Source organism: Venturia canescens, chromosome 6 (assembly GCF_019457755.1).
Source record: "Venturia canescens isolate UGA chromosome 6, ASM1945775v1, whole genome shotgun sequence".
Taxonomy (NCBI): Eukaryota; Metazoa; Arthropoda; class Insecta; order Hymenoptera; family Ichneumonidae; genus Venturia; species Venturia canescens.
Window position 1 is genome coordinate 5,351,330 of NC_057426.1, and position 27,685 is coordinate 5,379,014.

Here is a 27,685-nt window from a genome sequence, read left to right on the forward strand (position 1 = left end):
CAATCGCCGAGCGCATTCATACCTGCTGAAAGTCCATGAAGAGTTTGATGCCCAAGAAGGCGCAGAAGTAGCTGAAGCTCGTGCTTATGCTCGAGCCAAGACCGCGATACTCGAGAGGGAAGAGCTCGCCAATCAATAGCCACGAAATTGGCGATATGCCCAGTGCGAGGGCTGTGGTGAACACGAGAACGCATAGCAGGGGTATCCAGTCGTGTTGCCCCATCACGGTGGTTGTCTGGCTCTGCGACATCGAGTTGTAATAGGCGTAGCTACCGAAGCCAGCCAAGGCCAGGGACATGAAGACTGTGCTCGCTATGAGAAGTGGCAGCCGGCCGACAATGTCGATGAGAAAACCTGGATAGAGGATAATTGCAGACGAATTAAGATGAAGCAGCGATAGTACGAAGGATGCTCCGGTGTGCCGGGGGTGGAGAGGGAATCTTTGATCTATGAAAGTGAGCAAACGTGTGCTGGCTGCGAACGACGAAGGGTGCGGAGAGATTGTTGCAGCGCGCAGTACCCGTTTTACCGGTATACGATTATCCAGCCGACTTTAAAACGGCGAGAAAGACTTTATCAGTATACCTGATAGCAAAGAGGCGAGTAGCTGAACGAATCCAATGGCAATGGTAGCCCCGTGGGGATTCATGCCTCCGAGTGTTTGTCGGAATATCACGACTGCGTAGTAATTGAAGGCGTTTGCACCGGAGAAACGTTGAAAGAACATCAGACCACATATGATGGCTACTGGTTTGTACAGTCGCGGCGTGATCACGCTATTTCTGAACGAAAGCTCGTACTGTTTCGCTCTCGATGCGAGGATGTTCGTCTTGATGACCTGTGGGCAGTCGCAGGTAGAGAAATCGCTGGGGTTTTCAGCAGAGCCAGACGCGACGCTCTCCGCGGACGTCGCGAGACACGTGCGCAGCCTCTCACCTCCTCGCATAAACCATAATTCCAGGATTCTTATCTCCGTGCTAACTCACCTGAAGCTCTTGTCTGATGTCGGCCTGCGGACCCCGCAGCCACTTCAGGCTCCCCTCGGCCTCCTCGTCTCGTCCATTCAGTACCAAATAAGACGGTGTTTCCGGTATGAAAAGCGTTCCGACGAACAGCATCGACGGCGCGATCGCTACCAACCAGGCGCTCTGCCTCCAATTCAAATAGGAGCCGGCGATGTACGACAGCAATACACCGACCTGACTCACTACTTTCAACATCGCTGACAGACAACCCCGTATCCCGGGCATCGAGATCTCCGATATGTAGACTTGGGCCACTATCGTTATCAAGGAACAACACAAACCGCCTATGAAGCTCGTCGTGTAAACGAGTTCCACGCAAGGCGCGACACCGGTAAGTATCCAAGCGGCTGCGAGTGGCAGTGACGTCACCCGGAGAGCGAGTCTTCTACCTCGTCGCATTATCCAGTCACCGGTCATCGCACCGAACCAAGCTCCGAGCATCGATAAAGACGCAACCCAGGAAGCCTCTTGCTTGCTTACCGAGAAAGCCAACCTGGGAAAAAAACAAACGTTGCCGACGTGATTGATCGCCATTTATAATTGATAATTAATAAGGCACGCGCGCACTCGCTCGTCTCTTTATTGATGACTCGACCGGCAACGGGTCTTTCGTGCTTTTCCGAGTGTCTTGTTATATTTACTCAGCTTTCTATGTCAACCGCTTGTTCGAGAGATGCCAAGATTCAAATTAATATTTATTCCGAGGGCGACCGTAGGTCGCGCCGCTAAACCGTCGTCGTAAACAGAATGCTCGTGACCTGAGCTATTATTCGAGACGGCGAGCATTTTAAGGGGGAATATCAGTGTGAAAAAATCGCTTCTGTATGGTCCAGGGATAGCAGACCAATCGGTAAGAACTTGTTTTGTATTAATATTCGAGTTATAAGATTCAGTTTTATCCTCTCGAAACTTGAAACGCGTTTTTCTTGAAACCACGTTTTTGACCTGGTTGACAGCATAACTCTGTCAAATTTTGTCCAATCGACTTCGTTCAAAAAGAATTCTCTTCAGAAAACTTATCGGTATCGTCGCATCGTAGAGTTTTTAAAATTGTTCACTTTTTTTTAACAACTGACTGCAAAATTTTTGTGTAAAAATTCGAATTGCTTTTAAAATTGGCGCCATTTTTTTTCAGATCAAAATTTTCAAATTTCCTACGATGCTGCGATAGCTGTACTATTATAATTTAATAATCTTTTTGAATTTTTCATTTCACGTGCTTGCTGTGCCACTTGTGCTCTCAACCGTCGGGGAGTCTTTTTCTGCTCTCTCTGCTCAATAAAATGTACTAAAAATAAATAAAAAATTTCCTCGTATACTTCATCACTTCCCAAAAAATACCTCATTTTTCAGCCTGTCACACCGATATCCCCCCTTAAATGAGCTTCGACTCTCCGAAGTAGAAATGATTTCACAACGCAACCCAAAAGCTGTTAATCAACGGGCACGAACGTTTCTCCTCTCAATAAACAAATTTTCTAAACAGCTTTTAGATCTTTCCTTTATTCACTCACCAGGTGTCGTTGGTCGTGTGATAAAGATGGGGTGGTTGGCTGTCGAGTATGGAATCGAGGGCCGGTGACGTGTAGCCCTTGGCCAGTCCCGATGATAGCGTTCCCATCGACAGCGCCAGCGTCGCTAGAACCTGTGACCAAACGAATGTCAACGAGTCAATTAAATTTTCTAGGCTTTCGTGCGTGCCTTCCTCGAGTTATAAATATCCACGGACTACAATTCCCATTCTAAGGAAATCTTCTCTCGCTCTTCCCTCACTTCAATTTCTCGCTATTCTCATTAACCTCGAGCTCGTTTATCGTTTCTCTCTCATTGCTCTTCGCCCTATCTCCTTCACTTAAGGGTTCCCTGCTCCAGATTCTGATGCAACATTGCGAACTAACAACCGAATTCATTTCCTCACTCGCATCGAGAAACAACAGCGACGTGTGTCACCTGTGCATCCGTAAACCTCGCTCGAATCGTCGTTGAAATCGAGACAGCATTTTGCCCACTCTTTCATTCCCTTCGTTCGGCTTTACACTCGCGCTCGCTTGCCTTAATAACCTTCGTTTTAACAAACGCTCATTATGCTTTCGTACGAAGGTTACTTTCATAAGATTTTCATCCGAAAATCTCGAGCGATACACTGCGAAAAAGAGTTTATTTTATAAAACTGAATCGTCGAAACTTTTGGTAGACGAATCAACCTAAACCCCCTTAAAAATTCGAATAAATCATGAGTTTTATCTCGATGCGAGCTTCGACATTAATTTGAGTCTGGACACTTTGTTGCCCGTATAAAAACGAGTGTTTTACCTCCCAGAAACGGAATTAGTTTCCACCAACAATTTGGATTCCCAGGCCATACGTGCTGAATGTCGTATTAAGCAGCTCAATCTCTCGCTCCTCGTTCGCTTTCAACGCATGTAACTCCATAGGAAGGTTGCAGCATTAAATTGCCAAGGATTTTCCTAGGTCTTCACTCCCATGGAGGAGATTGAACATAAATAAATTAATGTGTATATAGGGACAGAGAGAGAGAGAGAGAGAAAGAGACAATTGAAAGCAGAGTCTGGTCCGGCAGTCACCTGCGGCGGGTATTCCGGGGACAGCGAGGTGCGAGAAATTCGTATCGCGTGTTCACAGTGGACAAATTGCGAGTAGCAAATTGGAAACGCCGCGGACCGCTGCATGGAGAGCGAAGAGGTGTATTTCGTCCTCGCCCGAGGAATACTAAACATTTCATGCAGTGATCCTGTCCTCGGTCTCCTGCCGATCGCTCCATCTTTCTCTCCGTTCTCTCTCCCTCTCGATCATTATTTTATCCCCTTTCCCGAGTGGCACATTGCCCTGTACATGTGGAGAAGCAGCGCGGGCATTAGTATTTTCGCCAGGATCCGTCCTTGGCGAGAGAACACTATTTTAGTCGTAGCGCCACAACAATGGATTTACCTTGGCGTTCGTTATTCGGCTACGACGCTGCGGGGGAACATCCTGAAATTGTGACACTGGAACGTCTCGGCGCACGACGATGCATATAGAAATTCTTTCCAATTCCCACTTCTGATCGCTACGCCAGTCCAAAAATCGAAAACTTTATCGAGTAGCCTGGCAAAAATTTTCAAAATTTCCCAATCATTCTGAGCCATCGAACGAAATTTTTTTCCTTGCAGAAAATTCTCGTACGTTCGTTCCTCGAGCCCATTGGCTGCTCAGTTCCCAGCACTTTTTCCCTTCGTTTCTCGAGCGCAACGGATTGGTCGCCACTAATTTGTCAATAACTCATATCTCCGGTGGCGGTGCCTGGCAAATGAATACGAATTTCTTTATTCCAAACGTTTCGATCCACGTCGCCCGGTAAATCAGTTCGAGCATCCCCCCCCCCCCCCTACCCTCATTTTTTAATCAATGAAACCTGTTATTGTAATAAGATTGTGGGAACGAACGTTCCAAAAGGCGGATAAAAATGAGCAAACTCAATAAAGATTTTTCAACTGTCGCCAGTCCCACTCCCTCTCTCTCTCTCTCTCTCTCTCTCTCTCGTTTACACCTCGTGCGTATTAACTCGTCTATATATGCGGATAATGCGTGTTTCCCCTGGCGCCAAAGCTCTTCTCGCTCCGTCCCCTATGGAATACATTTCATGGCTCGAGTTACCATACCGGATATATATCTCCATATTGAGCACGTGATATATCTTTACATGGCCGACACATATAGCTGCCGTTTGCCATAGCAGCTCGCCTCGTGTCCGAGAACATGCGTTCGCGGCGCGTCAACGCTTTTTTGCATTCGTCTTGCTTCTCGATCGTTCCTCAATGAAACGATCCTCGTTTTCTTCGTTTTTTCCCTGTATTTCGCGCGGCTTGGCGAGGCGGTTGTGTGGCCCGTTACCGCGGGTCCGATCGTGGCTGGGAATGAAATGGGATTCGCGAATGAACCGGAAACTCTGCGGCGCATCGTTCGAACTTTACTTTCACTCCGAGTCTCCTCGATCGCGCGATTGTATCGCATGAATGATCGATAATTAATTGCATTAATACTCTTTGGGGAAAAAGCACAAATTCCAGTTCTTTTTTAACCTCCGTGCCACCACCGGGGGAAGACACTCGAACCTATACATAAAGCGGTGTCGTGTGCACCTGTTGTAAATTCTGTCGATATTTCATCCTGAGCCCCCCCCGCCTTCGCGTCCTCTGCAGAATCGAAGCACCACCAGAGCCTCCCGGAACACATAGATTCCGACAAATCGCTGTACCGATATAACTTATGTACACACATACGTGTGCGCATTCATTCATGTACTTGCTACAGGCCATTTTTATACTCGCACCATTATTCTTAGTACGATATAATGATCGTGCCTATCTTTTCGCCGAATAAATATTTCTCTACTTTCTTGTCCTCGGTGACAAAACTTTCGGGAGGTGTTCGAATGAGGAATTACGTTGAAATTGACCGCCCTGTGACAATCGAAATGGAATTTTTAATACTTTTGTTCTGACAAATTTCATTTGGCGTACGGCCAAAAATATTCTCAAACAAAATATCCTGAAATAATATGCTCGATTTGAGAGTATCGTACACTTGCGCAGGACTGAATGTCTTGGATATTTTTATCTCTATCAATGAAGGAAATCGTTATTATCATTATCAACGAAACTATGTTGAAAACGATGCTGAAGTTAGCAACGCTGGAGTCCAACGAAAACAACAACTGTAATTCACTAATTTCTTATTTCACGAATCGTTGATGTAGACTGAAAAACAACGAATGCAAATTAGGCAGGTAACAGAATTGGAGATTTATTGGAATTGTTGGAGAGTTTTTTCAGATCATTCCGTTGGACTCCAACGCTGCAAACTTCAGTGTCATTTTGATCATTTTGTGTTTACGAACACTGTAAAAGAGTCGACGGATAAAGATTTGCGAGTAAACGAGAAATCGTACTGATAAAAGTAGATTTTTCCATTTGAAAAAGCTTTTCATGACGATTTATTCTGTGTTTTTTGGATGATTTTATTTGAAAATTCTAGAGCAGATACGACTCGGGTATTGAAAAGAATTTCAGCTCTAGGAATGCCATGCCCGCGATACTTGTACTGTTAGAAATATAAAATCTTCGAACAGCCGTTCCGGACGAAGCGACCCTAGAGAAGGTGCTTATGCACATTTCCTCACGTACTTTCTACGCGTAAAAGTACATGGAGAAACGTAATATCGATTCTCCATGGGTATTTTCTCGGTAAGAGAGTCTGAGCTTATTGCCGTACATTGGAAAAAAAAAACAAAAAAAAAAAACAAACAAACGAAATACAGAAATAGTTTGTGCCGATAAATTGAAAAACCTGATGCTATAAAGTCCTCGCGCTGTCGATGTTTATAGAATTCCCTGAAGCGTTCTCGCGCCCCGATAACGTAAGCCAGACGAAAAAATTTAATCTTCTGCAGTCGCGTTATTTGAATTATCATCGAGCGCGATATTTACGTTCATTTAAATTCATAAAACGTCATCGTCGCGAGCACTCATTTCGTCTGCTAATAATCAACACGAAGAATTGATACGGGGTCGAGGGGGATGAGTGAAATCCGATAACATGAGCATACGACGCCAGATTTATCGTGCCCAAAATCACTCGTGTCCGGTCCCGATTTTGTTTACACTCGTAGCTGTGACAGAACATTGATAGATGGAAACCCTTCGTTTTATATTTTCCCTCACCACCATTTTTCAGGCTCGCACCAATCGATCGTACATTTTGACAATTCCGAGGCTTCCTCCTCCCCGGGTCGGGTTGACTTTTTCCTTCTTTCTGAACGTCGAAGCTCCAAAATCCGAAAAAATATTTCAATCGTTTAATCGAGCTCGATCCCGTTCGAGCTTTCCATTCGATCGGAAAATATTCAAGAGTTCCCGATCGAGTTCCCGAAAAATCGTTTTCGCCGAGAGGATGAGGCGCGGAAAGTCACGAGGGTTTCATGACCCACGGGTCAAGTCAGTACGAAATTTCTTATATATGAACGAGCCCGCGTACACATTAATATAACGTCGTCGTACGACGGTAGTTCGCAACGCCGCGAGCGAGCCAAGAGCAGAGCTCGAAAACTCTCGGCACAACTTCTGTAATGACAAATTCCGCGTCCCGCTGTAACGCGAAACGTGGGAGATGTGCATCGTCGTTATACACGCACTGGTGTCTGTGCACGTATGTGAGATCGCGTGTAGCCTCTTGATGTCATATAGAGCGATCATTTGGTTGCCTGCTCTACTGAAAGCATTGTACAACGAGTTCTCTCGCGCAGTCTTTCTCTTTCGCTTCCTCTGCTTTTCTCTTCTCTTCGTCCACCTTTCTCCAACTCCCACTGCGACAACAAATGCAGTACTCTAATAACCTTTCCGTACCGTAAATCACATACACTGTCGTCCAAAAGTTCGAAAGCGTCGAATTATCGTTTTCAAGGAAGAGCGATATAAAATGCTTCAGTTTCGAGGATTCTTCGATGCCCGAAATCTCCGCAGGCGTCAAACGCGCACAGAGTCTTTCGATGTCGCGGAAACGTGACAGTTCGTAGCTTCGTATTTTTCAAATTGTGCAGAAAGCTTTGCTTCGTCGATTAATCAAGTATAATTTCTCATCGCGCCTCCTGCTCTCGATTCGTCGGCCAGCCAACGACCAAGAACTCTGGAAGGCTGTTCGAGCGATGATTTCATAATTTCCGTCTGAGAAATCGGTGCCTCGAAACTTTTGGGAGCAAGTGTATTTCTCCCTCTGGCGCACACACGCCCGGAGTTTTGGTGAATCCGGTGAAACTCTCAGGGATCGTGTATAGAAACGAAACTTGGCGGAGCGTTCATGCTTCGAAATATATAGAGAATTCCCGCGTACCTCTGTCATACGATTTTACACCAGAGCTGTGCGGGGCTTCGTGGCACAATCGTCGAGAATGCGTACCGATTCGACTGTGTCTCACGTACCGAGCACACGATCAACTGCGAGCCCTCGCAGTACCGGAATCAGCGAATGAAAATTCCTCGTGCACACGGAGGCTTCGCTGACAAAGGAAAAATCGAATGGGAGTTGGAAAATTCAGCGATACTTTTTCAAATTTCGAACAAAATTATCCCACTTGCTCATCTCTTTGGACACCCGCTTTCCGAGCTCTCCATAAAAGCTATAGAAACGGAGGCTGTTTAAAAAACATGGCAAATGTTATACGTGAGAATAACGCGAATCGAGATGCGAAATGTGTTTCACAAACTCTCCCTTTCTTGGGGAACTCTCGTGCAATTATGACTGGTGTGCTCTCAGAAAAGCTCTTATCGCGTTATCAATGGCGAACTACTCAATTAAATCGACATTTAATGCAGATAATGTGACGTATATATAAACGCAGATCTGAATGTGGGAACGGGAGGAAAGATTGAGCTTGATCGTTTGCATTTCGATATGGACAAGAGCCAGGCTCCCTCGTCGTTTTCGTTGATTTTCCATCGTGCCCAGAGTTTCCTGACGAGCATTTTCGACTCCTCGATTCTCTGCAGCGAGCCAAAAAGGCCCAGGCCAGGCCGTTCTAAGTGAAGCGTGTTACGCCCTTTTATTCGACAGGAATGCCCCCCCCCCCACTTTTCCAACTATATACGCGTGTACGCCTGCTCGGCAAACTTTGGATATGATGGAGTTCGATGGAAATTTGCGCCGATTCGACACACATCTTTATCGTTGTTCTCCCGCTCATAGTCATCCCAGATTCTCTCCGGCGCCTCGCTTCCCTCTTGGCACTCTCGAACCAACCGCTTTCTTCTCCTCGCTTCTAAACTGGGCCATATTCTACCCTCCCCAGGCGAATATGGGCTTCCGCTATTCGCACGTGCACACTCCTGCTTAAAATCTCCACTTTCCCACTCAATTCCGATCCTCGTAACACGCTAATTTCGAACACTGCGTTAAACTCATCAAATTATCGGATTTTTACGATTATTTATGGCTCGCGATGCCTTCGGGTTTACGATCAAGGGGCAGAGCAACGAACTCGAAAGATTCTTTCGGAAACTGAGTTTTCTCACCGATGAGAGTCATCGAACTCGAACTTTTTTCCAAAAAATTCATCGAACTGCGGAAATTCGACTTGGTTTTAATGTTTTTCTCTCACGAATCGCAACGAAAATGAAAGGAACTTTCCGACGTGAAGTTTTGTTAACGAGCCCCGGAATGAGAGAGAAATCTTTCCCAACATTCATATCAATTAGGACGAAATCGCAACGGCATTAGAGAAAGAGCGGGAGGTTATTAGCGGAGCTGGAGCTTCTCCGGTGGGCACACAGCGCCCTCCAATTAGCCCGTGTACCGCGCTGTTCCAGTCGCGCCTGTAACCGCATTTTTCTCACTGTCAGGGCATCTTCTCTTTGATCATCAGGAGAAAATCATTTTCGGCAATGATTTTCACCTGGAAGTCGCGGCAGCACTTTGGTCGCATGCGCACGAGTAACCGAGCAGGTAAAAACAGGCGTGCATAACGTACCTGAGACAGGTGTTGAGGCCTCGTCGCCGTCGAAGTCATGTGCACCACTGAGGCTCGCGGCATTCTGAAACCGTTGTCACCCTCTTCCGGTACAGTCGTCACCTGAAACGTGAGAAATGCCAACCGTTAATGTACACCCAATTCTCACGGTTTCGTCTTTTCTTTTGACAAATCACTCCGCACCGGAATTCTCTGCGGTCGAGGACAAATTTATTCTCAGTTATGCAGTGGAAAATGAATGAGAATAATTCTTATTTCAATAAACGCCAGTAGAAACTCCAGTTTTCTAGTTTCAACATCAAATTTTCCCCCAGGAAAGCCATTACAGAAAAATTTGGTGAAAAAGTGTCCGAAGAGTTTGCCCGAATCGATAAAAAATGAAAATCAACGAATTTTGCTTTTCGATCGAAGCTTGGAATCGTGTGTGCTCCGATTTGAAAGCCCCGCAGATATGAATTTTTCTATTCACTCTATATTTCCAAGTCGTTATGAAAAGGACGCGGGAATATATTGAATAAAAAGATTGCCGATAGCGGCCAGCTAAATTCAAGTATCCACCCAGCCCGTTCGCCAGGAGGCGGTGAGCAACCGACGCAAGGGGGATTCCTCTCCTCGCTTTGAGGCATTTTCGTACCGCTCCGACGTTTTAATAGTCCACACACGCCAAAAAAGCGTTACATCCTTGCCAGGGCTGCACGAAACTGCACTCGCGTCCTAAACATGTGCTATATAGTTAATTGGAGATTCGTAAAGCGCGATAGGGAAAGTGAGAAGAAAAGGAAGAGAAGAAGAGGTGTGACGTGCGGAGAGAGGACTCTCAGGATCTATAAGCGAGATTGAGAGCGTCTCGGTTAAAGTATGAAATACTATTACGACTTTACATAGGGGAGACCGCGGCAAAACGGGGTGCCCATGAAAATACGTTGCTTTTTAGAATTTTGAGACGCTTCAACCAAAGCTTACTCTCAAAGACCAAAAAACCTCAGCAATTTTCATTTTTCATCAAAATATCTTTTCCTTCCTTTTACAATATTGTTTTTGTCATTTTAAAAGCATTCCATTTTCCTTTTTGTGTGCGGAAAAAAATCTACCAAAGTGTGGGAATGAAAAAAAAATCATTTCCCCGATTTTTGAAGTAACACCTTATGCACCGGTCTCCCCTGTACATGTTCATATGATACACGCGTCTCTCTGTGTGTATACGAATGTGTGAATGCGTGCAAATATGTAGGTGAAATTTTGCATCGTCGGTTTCTCGGCGCATCGCAGCCATCGGTGATCTCACACCTCGTCGTTCCTTCACTTTGAGCTCGGCGTACTCTTTCGGTCCGTTTATCGATTTCATCATAGGAAACGTACCTGAGAGCACTGCTTCGGTACATCGGTTTGGAGAACTATTAAATCGGCAATAAATAACGGTTATTAATTGTGCATATCTTCGCACGTGGGAAATCGCTTCTCGGGGGTCGATGAACGTCGATTTTTATCATCATCAAAATGTATGTCGATACAAAAGTCAATCGCGATTGTAAAATAGAAAGTATTCTGTGAATTATGCTATCTTATTCGAACGTTTTTACGTGATTGCAATCCCTTTTGGCTCGTATGAAATTGAAGAGTAATTCGTTTCGCGAATGTCTTCCAATTCGATGAGGTTTTCGTGGTTTCAGCAGCTTTGAGGCTTCGATCAACCGGGAGCTGAAATGACGGAAAACTTCGCAGTCCGTTAAGGCCTCGGGCCGCAAGGCCCAATCATCTCGAGGCTTCATTGGAAAATCAAACATCGCCCATAAGTTTTGGTGCGAGTCACAATCTGCCAATTATTAGGACAAAATTACGAAAAGATTGAGCCGCCTACGGCGAGCGTCGAGTGTTTGATCTCATGATAAATGCGCGTCCCATTTGTCACGGCATTAAAACACTTTGTCTATCCTACGGTGGATCTCCATAATAACGCAATCGTCGGACAAAATTCCAGCGAGTATGTGCGTTCTATCACGTCTTGAAAATTACCGACGAGCCCAAGGGTGTTTATTACACAGCTGAGTACGCGCATATACGTATATTTATGAAAGCGAGCACTCCCTAATAATAGTTGGTCTTTGCGCTCGGTCTCGTCTTCGCGTCCCACATCGACGGACATTTCTTGCTAGGAGCTCGTGTCTTCTGTCGTCCTGAGTATAATCACCAAATGGCAGGGGAAATGTACAGACATACGCGGGGCCGGAGGAGCGAAAATCGTTCTTCGTATTTTCTCCAGGAGCCTCGTGCCAAGGAGAAACAAAACTATGAAGAAAAAAGGTATAGAAATGCGTCTTCGTCTCGCGTTTTGTACGAGAGTGCAGCTCAGTCTCGTTACTCAGGGCATTGGGGCTGAGAGAGAGGAAAACGAATCTCGAGGTCCAGCATACACGACGCGTTGAAAAAGATCGAGAGACCGGTATAATCGTCCCTCGTTGCTTTTCGTGCTTTATTTTTCTGTCATTTTCCTCGTGTGCTTTCACAAAATGTACACCGGAAGTTGTTAATCGTGACTCAAAGTCGCACCGTTCTTTCTTTGCCCATTGCGTTACTCATTATTTCTCTTGACACTTTCCACGGAGGGAAGCTCAAATAATTGTTTCTCCGTCCTAACAGGTCAACCTGTGTAACTCGGGGAAAAAGGGTGCGACGAGATTATCGAAAAACTGGGCGCTCGTGCCACTTGGAGAAATTTGTTCATTCGACTTCCGTTTTCCCGACTCTGCTCTCCTCGCCGGTTCCATTTTGCCCCGACTTTGCATGTACCTCGATCCGTTGTCCCGCACGAACGTATATGCCCGACAAAACGCTTCTATCGATCATTCTCCGGAGAGTGTCAACGAGATTAATCGTCTGAGGAAAAAAATGCGAGCACCGCGTTCAAGGAACGAGATGAAAAAAGTAATGAAGAGCGCGGAGGCAAGAAATAAATGCGCGGGGAAAAAATAGGAAATGCAATCTCTGGGCAGGCCGCGCACCGCGTAGCAACAAATGCGGCAGATTGGAGGTGCTCGTTGGGAAATTAATTAAAAGAGATATAGTCGAGTGGGCGAGGAGAGTTTGCCGGAGAGAAGGACGATGTAACAGCCGTATGGATGATTATAGATCTTCTCCGGCGCGCAGCTTCCCCGAGCGCATACCGATAGTCTCCGCACACATACGCGCAAAATCACTTTTACGTCTATAACGCGCACACACGCGCCCGCGGAGAATTCTCCGTATATTCAAATCCCAAATCTAATCCCGTTTATCCCAGCTAACCGTGGATATTTTAGCGAGCAGGGTAGAAGCGGTTGAAAACGAGCACTCCCTCGGCCGAGGCTTCCCAGGGAGCGTTAGGCAACCTCCCTCGATGGAATCGACGCTTTCCTCCTCGCCGCGATGTTCGCGAACGTTGCGCGATGTGTTTTTCACCTCCTTCCGGAAGCTCCATTTCTGTTTGCTAACCAGCAGCTACATTTTTGCATCGCAACGCGTTATTTGTGGAATAAATTTTGCGGGAGTTTCAGGTGGCGGAGAATGAGTCTCGAATCCGGGATTGTACGGGGAGGGAGAGGGAAACTCGGCGGCGAATCGAGTTGAAGATTCACGTGACGCGAATCTCGATTAATTCCGATACTCCAAAAGTCTCGATGAAGTTCCCGCAACATAATTCCTCATGGCATTCCCCATAAACTCGTATATTTATCGTCAGATCTTCGTAACTCTTTTTCACCATCTCGAAGCGACAGGACGTTTCAACTACTTTTGTCTCTTCATTTTTCTTCTTTATTTTCTTCTCCCTCGGACTTTCTCTAGTATACGAGAGCACAAGAGGATTCACCGCCGGCTGCGAGGGCCGTGTCGTCGTCTCGTGTATTTCGGTATTACAGCCCTTTCAATTTTCCTTCTCTTTCTTTTCCTCTCTCTCTCTCTCTCTCTCTCTCTCTACGTCTCCATATTTTCCACGACCTTCGACCCTCGTCGAAGCAAAAGTTCCCGACCTCGCTCACTCACCGTCATCTCCCCCCGCCCCTCCCAGACGCATTTCAATTTTCGCGAGATTGACTCCTATCCCCTTTTCTCCTCGACATTCGTACACTCTCCACTGCGTTTAAGTATATCTTATTTACTGGCTTGCGAGATGGATGTTGAGCGAATTTCGATTCAGGGTCAGTGATTTTCGTCCTCGGGGGCGGGATCCCCTCGTTTTTATCTCGAACGAGACGACGTCAAATTCCCAAATCACAATTCACTTGTGTATAAGATATAAAAAATGGAGCTATCAAAACTTTTTTCAAATATTTGACTCGATAATAATTCCATTTTCGAGTTTTTATATTTTCGTCGCAGATCCGATGAGGCGCAAATTCGGAGAGCATCAGCACGTATTCTCTCGCATTGTCGCACGCGAAAATCGCTCATCGAAATCACCGTTTACATTGAAAACTACTGGAGCGCTCGAAACTTGATTTCCACAAATTTTTCTCGGTCCGCTGTACTTTGACGAAAAACCACTTCCACTCCGTTCTCGAACGATAGTTTCTTCTTGAGAAAAATACCATTTCGTTTCTAGTCAATGGTTACAAGAATTCTTCGTCCACGCTCCGTAAGATATCGCACAATTTTGTTTTTTTTTTTTTCGATCTCAGCATAATCCGCATATTTTTCATGATTTCTGAATATGCGGACGACCTAATTTTTAATAATCGTCATTCTCCGTCGTTGAATTCAAATACTTTCTACAATTGAGAGTTGATAGTTGCTTCGTATAATATTGGAATGTATCTCAATGAAACTTTCACTTCTTTAAATGGTACTTCATCGAATCGTGCATATAACTTCCGTCATTTAAACTTGAAGTTGTGTTAAATTTTCATCGAGCACTCCGTAGGTACCTTAAGGTATTCCTTTCACGAGTATTCTACAAACAACTGATTTTAAATAACAGTAAAGTAAAAGTGCATGCGAATAGATCGGCGAAATTTCAGTTAACGTTTCGCAGATAGAAAAAAATGTAGGGAATTCACAGCGACGATAAAAATAAAGGGTTACCGAATCCTTAAAAGATACATCAACGATACAAGTTGGAAAAATGGCAGAAGCCGACTCCTCAGAGGTTAGGAATCGCTCCAAATTTCGAGTGCCCCAATTAGCGCCACCAAAAAATGCGCTCATGCGAATGGAATACCTTAACTGAAAATGGCACAGGATCCGAGCAAGAATATCCTCCAGAGGGTATTCCCAGCTTTAAATTCTCAATAATGTTTTCATTGGTACTGTTTAATTAGGCGATTCGAAGGCTAAACGTGAAATCCATGCAATTCTACGCTCGAGTCCTTAATTCTAGTATTATATTGGAGGGCAGTCCCGGATAATCCTCTTCCATGGATAAATATATACATGGTATATGCTCGTAGTTAACGATGATGATCCGTTCGGACGTTTCGTATCCAAGAGGCTCGCTCGGCAGAGCAGCAGCAACAGCAGCAGCAGCAGCAGCTCGGACTCGTCGAGAGTATGACACACACTCTCGGTGTTGTCGAGAGCCTCGCGAATCCTCTGCTGGACGAGATAGCCGAGAGGCGCCACACACAACGGTTCAGCCGACCGATCAATGCGGACTGGCTAATTAATGCGCGGTTTTCTCTCCCTCCCTCCCCTCTCACTCTTCGACTCTGTATGATCCACCTCATCTCTACTTGAACGGCATTTCTATCTCTCCCTCGTTCCATACACACTCGATATATGCTTTACGAATGATTGCATTCGCGTTGAAACTATAGTGAGTTTGAGCTATCTCAAGAGAGGAAAAGAGACAGAAATGTGTAATTAGCCCCGAGTTTGATCTACGCTCGCTCGAAAAATCAATGTGCGTGCGCACTGAGAGAATTATCTTTCAAAAATTATCCCGATAATCATGATAGAAAGGCGACTCGGAGTTTCTTAATTGCTTCTCGAAATACTTACTCGAATTTCGCTTTCGGAGGAACGAACGAGATTTTCCGTGTTATTGAATTTCTTTCGTCGCGGTTCAACGCGCGATTAATTTTGTAGAAAATTTTGAAATCATCGCCATCGAGTTGACTCGACGAATTTACGTTTCGCAGATTGATGACAACTCGATGGAAAAGGTGAGATTGGGTCGTTTATTAGCAACGGACGCGATGAGAAGTATCGATTTAGCTACGAAAAATCGATGAATGATTTTCTCCACTTATTTCGCATTTTCCATCCGGATGAATACGCTCCATTCCCGCACAATAATTCGCGATTGAAACGGTTGTTACAACTGCTATTTATAAAGATATTTCTTGCTCCATATTCTCTGATAATTTTCTCGTGCTCGCACACACTCGCGATGGGAATAGCACGAGACGATTATGCGACACTACAAAAAGTGAAAAATCCCAGGGCGAATGCACCGCTAAATAACTCTTGTTTATCTTCATGCTCATTCGGATAGACGCGACGGAGATTGGAGTAATCTTTAACCGAAATAATAGTCGTTTATTATAACAGCGACGCTATCCTCTTTTGCTACAGTCTTAAACTCACCGAGTTTACTAGTCGCTTCTTCTCTTTCAGTTTGCGATCCCCGGGGCAATTTCTTTCGCAACGGGGGGGGGGGGGGGGGGCTTTAATTCTCCTAATGAGAGTGGAACTTCGTTTATGGTCTATGTTTCGTTTTTATGCGCGTTTACAACTGCATTTCTAAGGGGTTATGCGAGGAGACCCTCGTTTCTGTTCTCGGCGTTAACGCGCCTGGATCGGTTTTCCCAATTCCGTTCTTGACATTGAGATATATCGAATTGTTGCTGCCCTCTGCATTTCTAAGCAATCGTCGATTCTCCGCACTAATGAACGAACATGTGTAAGCTTTCCTGCGTACTTATTGGGGCTCGTCGCGAGGACAACGGGATGGAAAGAGCCGGAGCAAAAGCTTGATCGGTTGGCTATTTTTCGTCTCATTTTTTTCCTCGAATTATGTCAGTGGACGTTTCAGCTGAAAAACTGACTGAAATAATCGACTTCAAGGGTGCCATGGGACCGGCGAAAGCGCTGCAAACTTTGGTGCTCGTTGTGACATTCGGAAAATTGGTAATGAGCATTCCTCTTCGGCTCTGATAGAAATCCAATAGCAGTAAAAATTGTACGCACTCCGGAACACTCGCACACGCTCGCGCGCAACGTCCGACAGAAATAAATCGCAGTCTCTCTCTCTATCGCGAGACTCAATTCGCCATGCTCTTCTTGCCACGTCGGATTAACTTTGTCACGTCGATGTCCTATTTTTAGCTATAGACGCCGCGATAGCCCAACACTCGACGAGAAGAGCAATAGACTTTGGTCTTGACTCTCTTTTGTCATTTTGGTTATGACGGGTTTTATGCGCGTGCACAAAATATGCGTGCTAACGGCATGTCCGACGATCTTGTTAATCTCGATTAAATTGATGGCGAGTTTAGTCCTTATCGGCGCACAAAGATTCGCTTATTTTAGTAACCCGCGTCAAAGTCGTGAAGGTTTCTATTAATACCGTGTCAACTTCCTGGTAAAAACATTTATTCGTACAGGCTAATGGACCGGTGGAAGTTCCCACCCACTTCATTCATATTTTCATTCAGTAAATCCCCGAATTTTATCGCGTTATTTAAATTTATCAATTGCCCGCGAATGACGAGTGCGAGTACGATGCTCTCGTTTTTTTCCAAGTTTTCCTGCAACGTTCTATTTTCGATATCAAAAGTTTCTTTCCCTCCGAATTTTCTCTGCTCGTAAAAACCCAAAATTTATGTTGATTTATGAAATCTCCGAAACTTCGTTTCTCCGGAATTCTTGTGATCTCGCGACAGAGATATCATGTGCTGCGCGGATGAGGTACGTATATACGGCGAAATAAAGAGCAAGAAAATTCGACACGTTTCTCGATGTAAACGTGTGGAAAATCGTTTTTGCATTACCGAGTCTCGTCTCGTCGCTTTTCCCCCCCGTTTTTCTTGCTTTTCCTTCCTTGCTTCCGATTCGCGCGAGCAAATATTTGACACATGCAGGTTCTCTGCTGGTCCGAGTGAGCACACGCGCGAGAGATGATTCCTTGCAGCATCTCGGGATTTTTCTTTCCGGAGGAAGAGGGACGAGGTGGAAAGCCCTGAAGCAAACAGGGCGAGTCGAACCTTTTCCTCTTTCCATCTCTTTCCCCCCGCCTCACGCAGTCTCCTCGCGCTGTCTCGAGTCTTCTTTTTTCTTACACTAGCCAACTCTCCTCTCCCATTATTTTCGCTCCTACTTTCGCCGATCGCAAAATCCTCGTCCCCGAAAAAACTTGCACCAGTTTACTCGGTAAGCAAACCTTGTTGCGTTGTTTTTTTTCTACACCGTCTCTCTGTACACACAGTTATTGGTACAGAGGAGAACGGACTCTAGCGCTGGATTTAGAATACATGAACGTGTACGCGAATATTGTATGCCAGACGTGGGAGGAATAATATAGCTGCAGGGAGCATGTACGAGGGAGCAGATGGATCAGCCAGGCCAGCAGAAGCAGCTCGTCATATCTCGCATAAGCTTTCGCATAAGCACACGTAACATGCATATTTTGGCTACTCTGGTTATTCCGCTCGAAGGAGGACCCTTCCGGGCAAGTTATTTCGAAAAGAGTTTCGTAACAATGAAAATGAGAAAACAATTATAAAGTGTTGAGCCTCATTTTTCTTTCTTTGTTTTGCTTTTGTTACTGCCCTCGGAGATGGAAGAAGGAGGCGGTTCAGCGACGTGGTTTATTCAAGATTTTTCATTACCTTCGGAAGTAAGATGAATCAGAGGAATGATAAAAAGAGCTGAAATGTTAACGACCCATTCGAAATCATTGCCAAGAGCGTTGAAACGAAAAAAATGATGATTTTCTAGAGTGCGAGGAAGGGGGCGGGGGTGGAACGTCACGAATCATCGGAATGATGAATTTTCATAGAAAGGGAGAGGGGATCTTTGGAATCAATCTCTAGGAATTATGAAACCACAAAAATTGTAGAATTCGACAGAGTCCGAACTTTTCTGGAATGAGGGATTTTCGGTGAAAATGATTTCGGAAATATCGATTTACTTCCGGAATGTAATTAAGAACTGCGATTGAGCGATCGAGCTGAAATATTGTGGCTCAAGGGGGCTCATGAAATGTGAGAGCACAATTCTTGGATACCGAAAGGAAGTTCCCATCGGAACCGTGCGAAAAATTGATATCCATGTCCGCATGTTTGAATGGCGAGAGCGAGGCGAAGCAGAGTCATTACTTCAAAAATGGAGGGCGCAGGTTCATAATGCTACATTTAGGCTTCCTGCGCGTGTACGGTTCCTCGCGCGCAAATGTGCTCGTGCATATATGTGCCACCGAGGGAAATGTGAATAGGAAGCGATACTGGGGAGGGCCCGTCCTTCCGGTTCATCATTCCTCGTCGCTGCATTTGCTCTCCCACCAAATGACTTATCAAACCGTGCGCACATTCGAAAGATCGAGGATTCCCTCATTTTTTACTCTGGCTCCGGCACCGGAAAAATGAAACGAGCCGGAAAGGGGGCTGGAAAATTAGCACGAGGGTGAAACAGCTTTTTTTTCTGGTGGAACGAGCCACACTCGTGATTTCTCGGAGTAAAATAAAGTTCGTTCGACTCACACACGCAGTGCTGTGGAACTTTTTTATTCTTCATATATAATTTCTACTCCGCGGGCGGAACAAATCGGCATTTGAATAAACTCCGTCCGAGCCGTTCGAATCCTCATCTTGAAATGTTGAAGACGCAGCGCTGCGAGTCCAACGGGAAGCAAAGTCGAATCTTTGGAATTCGTACGCGTACGCAGCAGGCTCGCACTCGTCGCAGTTCGATTCGCAGTATTTCTCTTTCGTGTCTCGTCGCCATTTGAACTTTCCACGAGGACGAGGTGTGCACGAGTGCTTGGTAAAAGGGGAGTGTGAACGAGAAACTCGCTCAGAATGTCATCTCCCGACTGCACCTTCGTTTCCAAATACAAAGTTCGCAATAATCGAAAAAACGTTTGCTCAAAACTTTCGTTCTGGACACGAAAGAACCGAGTGTGACCGATCATTTGTTTCAATTCGATGAAAAGTATCGACTCGGAGTCTCTCCGGTTTCAAGCGTATCTGCCAATCCGCAAAGTTGTGGCGCCCTCTCTCTCCTTTTCCGCTGCGGGACATTCAAACTTTTTCCATATCCTCGCTACCGCGATTCTCATATTCATTTTCGAGCTAAAGAAAATTAGAAATGAAAGTAGAGCTTGCTCCCGAGGTGGAATCCCCGCGCCGCCGACCTGGCACACGCTCTCATTGTTCTACACTCTTATTACACTCCAACTACGTGCATCCATGTGCTGCATGCGTACGCACCTATTCACGCGCACACATCAGCACAAGCCGGAGAGAGGCATAGAAACGCCGCAAAGTTGAGAAATCACCGCGTTATCGATTCGAACTCTGACATTGGCCCCTGCAGCAGTGCACTTGAGGCCCGATTTAGTGCACTCGTGCTGCGTGGTTCTCACTTCCCTTCCTCTTCCTTTCGCTTCACATGGCCTCTACTTCGAAACGAACCCAAAGTTGGCTTGAGACAAAATTCCAATCACTTGTTCCAAAAATTCGTCAACATTTTCTCGATAAAATGATCTCGAATGTCAATCAAATTGTACCAAATTTTTCTTACATTCGACGAAAGTCTGAATGAAATTGAAAGCGATTGAAAAACATGAAAATTCGTCCCCGCAAATTCAGATTAATCAAATTTCAAATTCATTTGTTTCTTTTTACTGATATTCAACTCGATTCTTTGGGAGGATGAGAAACACTGATTCCTCGGGATACAGATATAGAAAAATGTACAAATGTGTGTATAAACGCGTGTTTTGTAGTGGGAACCATACACATGCATTTTGTGTAGTATTCAAAGGTGCAACCCTTTCATTAGCGTGTAGGCCACGCGCTCCATTATGCTTAACAGAACATCTGATTCTATTGTCGCGATCTCTTTCTCTCGTTCATGCTGCAACGATGAACAATGCTGGCTCGAGGAAACTGTGAATCCTTCTCCCTCTTCCCTGCTCTCGCTCTCTCGCTCAGTCCCACATACAATGCGCACGAGGCCCTTCGCAGTCACGTGTTCTATACATTTTCACAATTATTATGTCAAAGTGCTCGAGAAATTGGCAAATTGCATGAATATATCGGTGCAATCGTGCGTGCTCGGTGTCGTCGAAAAACCTCTCATCAAGAAGCTCCGCATTTGGCTCGTCATAAAAGTGTTGATTTTTCGTTGAGAATTCGCATTAAATTAATTGGGATTGTGCATCACTCTTTTTGGGGTCAAATTGTTATTTTTTTGTGGCTTAGCCTCGTTGAGGGTTGAAGTTGATTATAATTATTGCGATCATTGGAAGACTGGAGTTGAAGAAAAAAAATTGTGGGATTTCCTTGGAGTTCACTCACTGACACGTTTCCCAAGCGATTCTGGCGCGCCGTCTCCGCTCGTAAAACATTATCTTGCCTCATTGTATTCTCATGCGGTCAGGAAATTCCGCATATTTGGGTCAAAGTCGATAATTTGTGTGTTCCTGCTGATTTTTGTACGGGCGAAAAAAGTGGAAAATCGAGTATTTTAATATTTGGGGATAGTCTGATCCTTCGATGCTTATTTACACGAGTTTAGGTCAACGGTGAAAGGAGGCTTGGCCAGGGACAAAAGGCTTAGTTTATACGAGTATGCTAAATTATATTCGGACCAGTTCTATTGTCCCCAATTTTGACCTCATTGTAGGAGGAACCAAAATAGAGACGAATCCTAGGGAATGTCGTCTGGTGGGTCTGCTGCTCCAGTTTGGCACGTGCCCACGTCTCGTTTTTCGTTTTTTTTTTTTTTTTTCGTATTATTTTTTAATCTTTTTCAAAATTATGTCAAACTATAACAGATGCCAGGCCTGCAAACTGCGGAGCTGATTTTCTGCACTATAATCATTTTAATCTCCAAAATATGGGGGCTGCCCCAAGAATAATGCCGACATTTTTTTGTCTCGATTCTTCTTCCTCTCTCTCTCTCTTTCGTTTTTCAACTTTTTGCCCCTTTCTCTCGGACTGCCGGCTGGAGGGCCGGATATTGGCAATGACGGAAATCTTCAGAATCACGTGGTCCAGCACTGTCGTGAGCACAAATTGTATTCGATCGGGAGACAAATCGCCAGACAGTGGAATGGCAGCTTCATAAATGTAGAAGGATTTCTACGTTGGTCTGCTCCATTCTTTCTCCCCTACAAACTCTCGTCGACTTTTGATCTGACAGTTTTTCAGTCATCCGTCACTTTCAATTCTTATCGATTTTCTCATTTCATCAAAACCAATCACGATGTTTTTGTTCTAGAATTTCAGACTCCAAGCTTTTCTCTCCATCTCCAATTGATGCTCAAGTTAACCATGAGAATTGGGACAAAAGTGTGATAATCGAAATCGGGACTTGCGGCATAGGAAGAGCAAAAATTATACTCACGATTTTGATCTTCTTCGATCTGTGCCTGAATTTCAAAAAAAGCCGACGAATTCTCGTTCAACGAAATCGAATTATCGGCTAGTAACTAAGATAGGAGAAAGCAGAGTCAGAAAATACATTCGTCGTTCCACTCGAGCTCAATCTCCAAACAAATTTAAAGTGAGAGATTGTGATAAATGAATAACGAAAATAACACTTTTAGGAAATAAATGAGGCGGCACAGAAGATACGAAGACATTTGCCAGGTTTTATCTTCAAATTACCATACAAAATGGAGATAAATTATTAATTTTACTTCGAGGAAATAAACAAGCGATAACGGAGAGCCAGAGAGAGAGAGAGAGGGAGAGAGAGCGAGAGCGAGGGAGGGTTAGGCGAGGAAATATGCACCGTATTATTAGAGTTTAATCTCAAAATACATTATAAAAATCGGAGAGTAATAATGCATATTATTTCTAAGAAATAATCGAGATATGACGAGCGAAAAACAAGGAATAACGAGCACCGCTCTAATCGCAGTTTCATCTCCGACTGAATTGTTTATAACGCCGTTAAATCAGAGCGCGAGCAAAATGACATATTTAGGAAGCGAATAATGCGAGATTCAAAAGTGGAAAGGCCCAGGGGCGATAAGACGCGCAGTTTGAGCTAGCGCTAAATGTCACATATTGATGTTGAAAATGTATATAGAACAGCGAGCCGGACAGACTTGTGCATCGCTCGTGCCGCGCGTGAGTTTTGTCACAATAGAGATGAGCACTCGTCGAGTGATACTTCCGACAAGGCTAGCCACTACTGAAATAGATTAAGATCCTCGTCATTGTAGCCGTTCGAGACGAGTCGGCGAGGCCGCTTATACACGCACGGAAAGGCACGTTATTTCAGAGAGAGTACGTGACATCACACATTATTCGACATTATCCCATCTCCCCCTCTCCCGCTCCTCTTTTCTATCTCGTACATTGAACTTAAAAAGCCGACACTCGAAGCGGAGCTTCGAGAAAAACGAGTGTTAATTGCAAATGAGTTGTGTTCAAAGTACGACGACGCTGAAGTTTGCAACGACGTTCCAGTCCAACGAAATGAAGGAAAGAGACATTTTTATAATTGACCAAGTTTTTTTTATTTCACGAAGTGCAGGTTGAAAAACTGCGAATTGCAAATTCGGCAGGGAACGAAATTGGAAAATTACTGGAATTATTGGAGGGTTTTTTTACATCATATTTCGTTGGACTCCAACGTTGCTAACTTCAGCGTCATAAAGTACGTTGAAAGTCTAATGTGAACAACGGAGAGAAGATTGTAGAAAGGAAAAAATCCTGAAGAATTTCTACGAGCAACTCCATGTTTCGAATCCTTTTCGCCTGGTTGTCCCTCTTTTTACGGCAAATTATAACCGAGTCGCTTGGAAGACGTCGAGAAAACATGCGAGAACGGAGCACGAATATTGAATCCCAATAACTTTTACCCTCTGATTTTCCGAGCCTATGTGACCAGTCACGTTTTTTTTCGGCTTGACTGACTAATTCCGTGTCTTTCCCCGTGGTCAAGAGCTCATCGAAGCACATCGATCTGTGTAAGCTCTTCGACCGATCGTTTCCCGTCTCGAGACAGTCTCAAATGGAATTTCTTCCCTGTGACTTTACTCGAATGCTCTCGTGCTGCACGGGCCCTCGCAGTCGAGTGGAATGATCATTGATTAACGGCCAAAGTAACGTTCCAGCTCTGACACAAGTTTTTTCAATAAAATCTCGTGCTACCATTTTTATTTCGTGAACGAAAAGAAAGCGAGTCGGTCTCAAAAGTTGCCAAGAAACCTGTCAATTCGGAGCTCATCCTCAACATCATTTTCCCTCCAATTCCCTCGTTTGCAACGTTCGAGTCCAACGAAACGATGTAAAAAACCCTCCAATAATTCCAGCAATTCTCCAGTTTCGTGTCCTACCGAATTTGCAATTCGCAGTTTTTCAACCTGCACTTCGTGAAATAAAAAATTGATACAAATGTTTTTTTCCTTCATTTCAATTGTCAGCGTCACAAAATCATAATTTGTGGTAAATCGTGGGGTTTCTTTCTCTCCTAATCGCAGTAAAAGGATCCGTCAATCGTAACAAGCTCCATTCATCGGAGAAAAAAAACCGAGTCGGGCATGAAGCTCTAACCCTTGTCCAAATATTACTCCCCTCGTCAGGGAATGTTTCATACTTATGTACACGAGCCTCAGGCTGTATGCTCGCTGTATATATAATTTTGGGATTGACAAACGTATAACCGGCCGGTCACAGTATTCCGATTAGGTATATACACAGAGAGGGTTGTCCACACACTGTTTCGGAGCCGATCTAGTCCGGGAAGACAAACAAAACCTGCTGCGCGCAAACTGCGAAGTGAAAAAAAATCGGATTGCTAATACGAGTTGCATCGAGATGAATGAAAATGCTTGATAATCAGGTGAGTGAAACGGAGCGTGAACGACAAAAAAGTGCAGAAAAGCGACAGAGTTTTCCGAGATTTTTTCGAGCGTTTTCTCGCTGCCAACGGAGCAATAGAAAAGACGGGGGAACGCGTTGAAGAAACGAAGTAAATTTAAAAATTCCGGTGTCAGAGATTTCGTCGTTTGCGATCGCGATCCGCGTCTTCGCTCGCTGAATTTCCGCAGAGGCAAAAGAGGCTCACCAGCTGTTCGCAAGTCAGCTGTTTTTATGGGGCATTAAAACGAGACTTTTTTCAGCCTGCATCCTTTCCCTACGACCCTCGAGAGAAGCGTGGGTGTCGGTGTGCGGGTGTTTTTCGAGATGAAAAAAGATGGAGAAGGGGCTGAGCATCACTTTCCGCTCGTTTTCTTCCTCTCTGCTTCGATCTGCTCATTGCTCCGGTGGCGTACGCGCGTTTCCACCGTAATCGATACGCCCTCGACGCGCTCACCTTCCCTTCGCAACGTTTCATCAAAACAACCATCACGTTTATTCGTTCACCGGGACCGGGATGAAAAGAGAAGCAAAGATTTATGCCTCAATTATGCGCTATTTTTTTCTTCTTCTTTTTTTTTTTTTTCACCGATTCAAACGACTCATCAAACGTAAGAGGCCGCTCGAATCGGTGCCGCTGCAAGTGAAGCTTCGACTCAACTCTTCGGGGCTGCAGTTTTACGAGCGAGAAAAAAGAGCTGGTCACAAAAAACGACTCCGCACTCTGCCAATATTGGCCTCGCAAAGTGATCGTTTATTTCGTTCAACTTCCGACAATATTCCTCCGTTTAAGCCAACGCCCGATGTTTTATGGGCAACTAAACTTGATTTATTTTTCACAATGTGTTTAAATACGTTCCTCATAATTCGATGGCGTAACACGAACGTTGCGCGGCTCGATACATTGTTGCGGATCGAGGGAATGAAAACATTTGAACTTTCGTAATGCGAGGAGTAGTGAGTCGAAGGATGAAATTAATCGAAATACTTTAATCGGATAAACGCTCGAATTCGCATCCTCGTTTCATCGTTTTTTTTTTATCTCCACGATCAATTTTATCCTCATTTTCATCGAAGCGGAAATAATAAAAACTGCAGGCTGTGCGTGGGAATTCGGACGAATTTATATCGGGGAATTAATTTCGGAATATTCGTTGGAAAATAACGCTTAACAAAACCGGTAAAAACGAGCGTAAAAAGACTGTTGCAACCCGCTGCAGAATCTTTGCCCTCGAGCTTCTGAATTCGATCGGAAATACTGAAAATCCGTTGGTCTCTATCGAGAACGAAAAGTGACGCAATATTTTCGAGCGAGAAAAGTGGTTTGTCGCAAGCTGAGCCAAGTCCGAGTACAATGTATGATTTAAGGGGTGGCTGAACGCTGAGTTGACGAGGTGCAGCGCCCGAGAAACGTCACCCGGCGTGGGCGGTCACGTGTTACCTCGTAGATCAATTGTATTTATAGAAATCATTTGTATCATTGAATCTACTAAAAATTACGAGTGCTGGAGAATTGAATAGAGTGAATACGTACCTCGGGCTAACGAGCACGTCGTTCGCCGCTGTTCAACAAGAAATTAAAACACTTTTGTCCGCGTTTGTGATTGAGAAAAGAAGCTTGTCACATTCTCGTTCGATAATTCGTGTCCTTTGGAGCTCGCGTGTCCTCTCAGTCGCGCCCGCTCTTTCGATGACTCTCATCGACATTTGTCACTCGCAATTCACTCGAGACGACTCCGATCGTGACAAATGATTAATAAATGTTGCTCGATCATGAGGAGTAAGCGATTGAAAAAGGTGGAAAAAATCAGAGGGCTCTGGCCGTGTCCTCGATCGCATTAGCATGCAAGTCGATAAAACGCACACACTGAACGAGCCTCCCCGTGTGTCGACGCGCGATACTCAATATGTTTACATCCTCGCACATAAATATAACCTCCCCGTATTATTCGTAGCTGAGAAACTCGAGCGTCGTTGGTGCATTAAAAGACCTCGTTATTTCAATTGGTATGATTAATCGAAACGAGATGGATGCTGCGTGCGCCCCTCTCCCGCGCGTTAACACCACTTTACCATTGAAAGAAATGAATCTTTCTCTCTTATTTAAAGTTCTTCTTTTCATGCACTTGCCAGCACCGCTCCCCCCGCGCGCGCGCGATACTCGGCTGAGTAACTCCTTTATGATGCACTCTACTCCGCTCTCTTTTCCGCCTTGGCGCATTCGCACTTTCAGCCCGACGATTTGCAATCAGTGACTAAGTATACATTTGTCCATTTCATTGGCGTCTCGACGATGCACTCGCTAATATCATCCAAGAGTATCGATTTATAAGTTACTTTTGAACTCGCAAGTTTTTCGACAATTCTCCATTTTTTCTCGATTCACTCGGATTCCGAGATTTTCTTATTTTTTTCCTCTCCAAAAATAATTTCACTCAGATCGTCACTCGAGCGGTCGGTATTTCCGGAGTCTCGCAAGGGTTGAACCGCCAGTTTCGTCGTTCGTACGACCTTACACTCTGGTGACCATCGCAACACTGAGCTCACTTGGACTCGCGCTTGCCTCTCGTGAGCCATGGGGAGCTTCGGAGTGTCCCGCGCTCTCGAGCCCCAGCGTGCCTCCATGCGTGCCTACATATCTATAGATACGTACTAGACTCTAAAGCTGTGTGCCGAGTCTCTTCGTGGTTTATCTTTCTCTCTCTCTTTCCTCATACCAGGCCACACTTACCAGCCCGCCACGCACGTGGACCCCGGCAAAATACACGCGTACAAACGCACGAGAATTTATACCCCCCTCCGCCAATAGAAAAGGGACGCACGCGCGTCGATCAAAGATTATAATAAAATATATTTCATTGGATTCTCAGGCTCTCGGTTTTTCTCGCGTGCATCTTTACACTCCGAAGAGACTCAACTTCTGTGCTCCTCCTCTCTCATTCTCGATCAAGAGGCCGACGTTGTCGCAAGGCTTTTTTCAGAGGGCAAAGAGATTGAGGGAGGAGCGGATTACGAGAACGCGAGGAATTCCGTTCGGTTGCTGGGCCTTAAGAGTATTCGAGTTTCTCCAGTCACTGTTTTTTATTTATCATTTTTATGATGATCTCGCCGATTGATTGATCGCTCGTTCG

At 44.9% G+C, this 27,685-nt stretch overlaps 2 protein-coding genes across 13 annotated transcripts in view; one reads left to right on the top strand and one right to left on the bottom strand.

The window, feature by feature from the left end:
* The window catches only part of MED20 (Mediator complex subunit 20), a 92,400-nt gene that overhangs the window by 7,737 nt on the left and 56,978 nt on the right, over positions 1-27,685 (top strand). The gene's annotated exons all lie outside the window — the stretch shown is intronic.
* Positions 1-27,685, bottom strand: part of LOC122412032 (facilitated trehalose transporter Tret1-2 homolog) — a 78,722-nt gene that overhangs the window by 6,858 nt on the left and 44,179 nt on the right. For 9 of the 11 annotated variants that reach the window (XM_043421264.1, XM_043421255.1, XM_043421254.1 and 6 more), the window contains 5 exons: positions 9,544-9,645; positions 2,540-2,670; positions 987-1,518; positions 586-838; positions 23-354 (listed from right to left, as the gene is read on the bottom strand). In XM_043421264.1, the coding sequence (XP_043277199.1) occupies positions 23-354; positions 586-838; positions 987-1,518; positions 2,540-2,670; positions 9,544-9,606 (1,311 nt within the window). In that variant the 5' untranslated portion in view covers positions 9,607-9,645. Of the gene's footprint in view, positions 1-22; positions 355-585; positions 839-986; positions 1,519-2,539; positions 2,671-9,543; positions 9,646-9,726; positions 9,741-26,088; positions 27,127-27,685 lie in introns of those variants that run through there. The other 2 variants (XM_043421261.1, XM_043421262.1) reach the window with 2 other exon arrangements.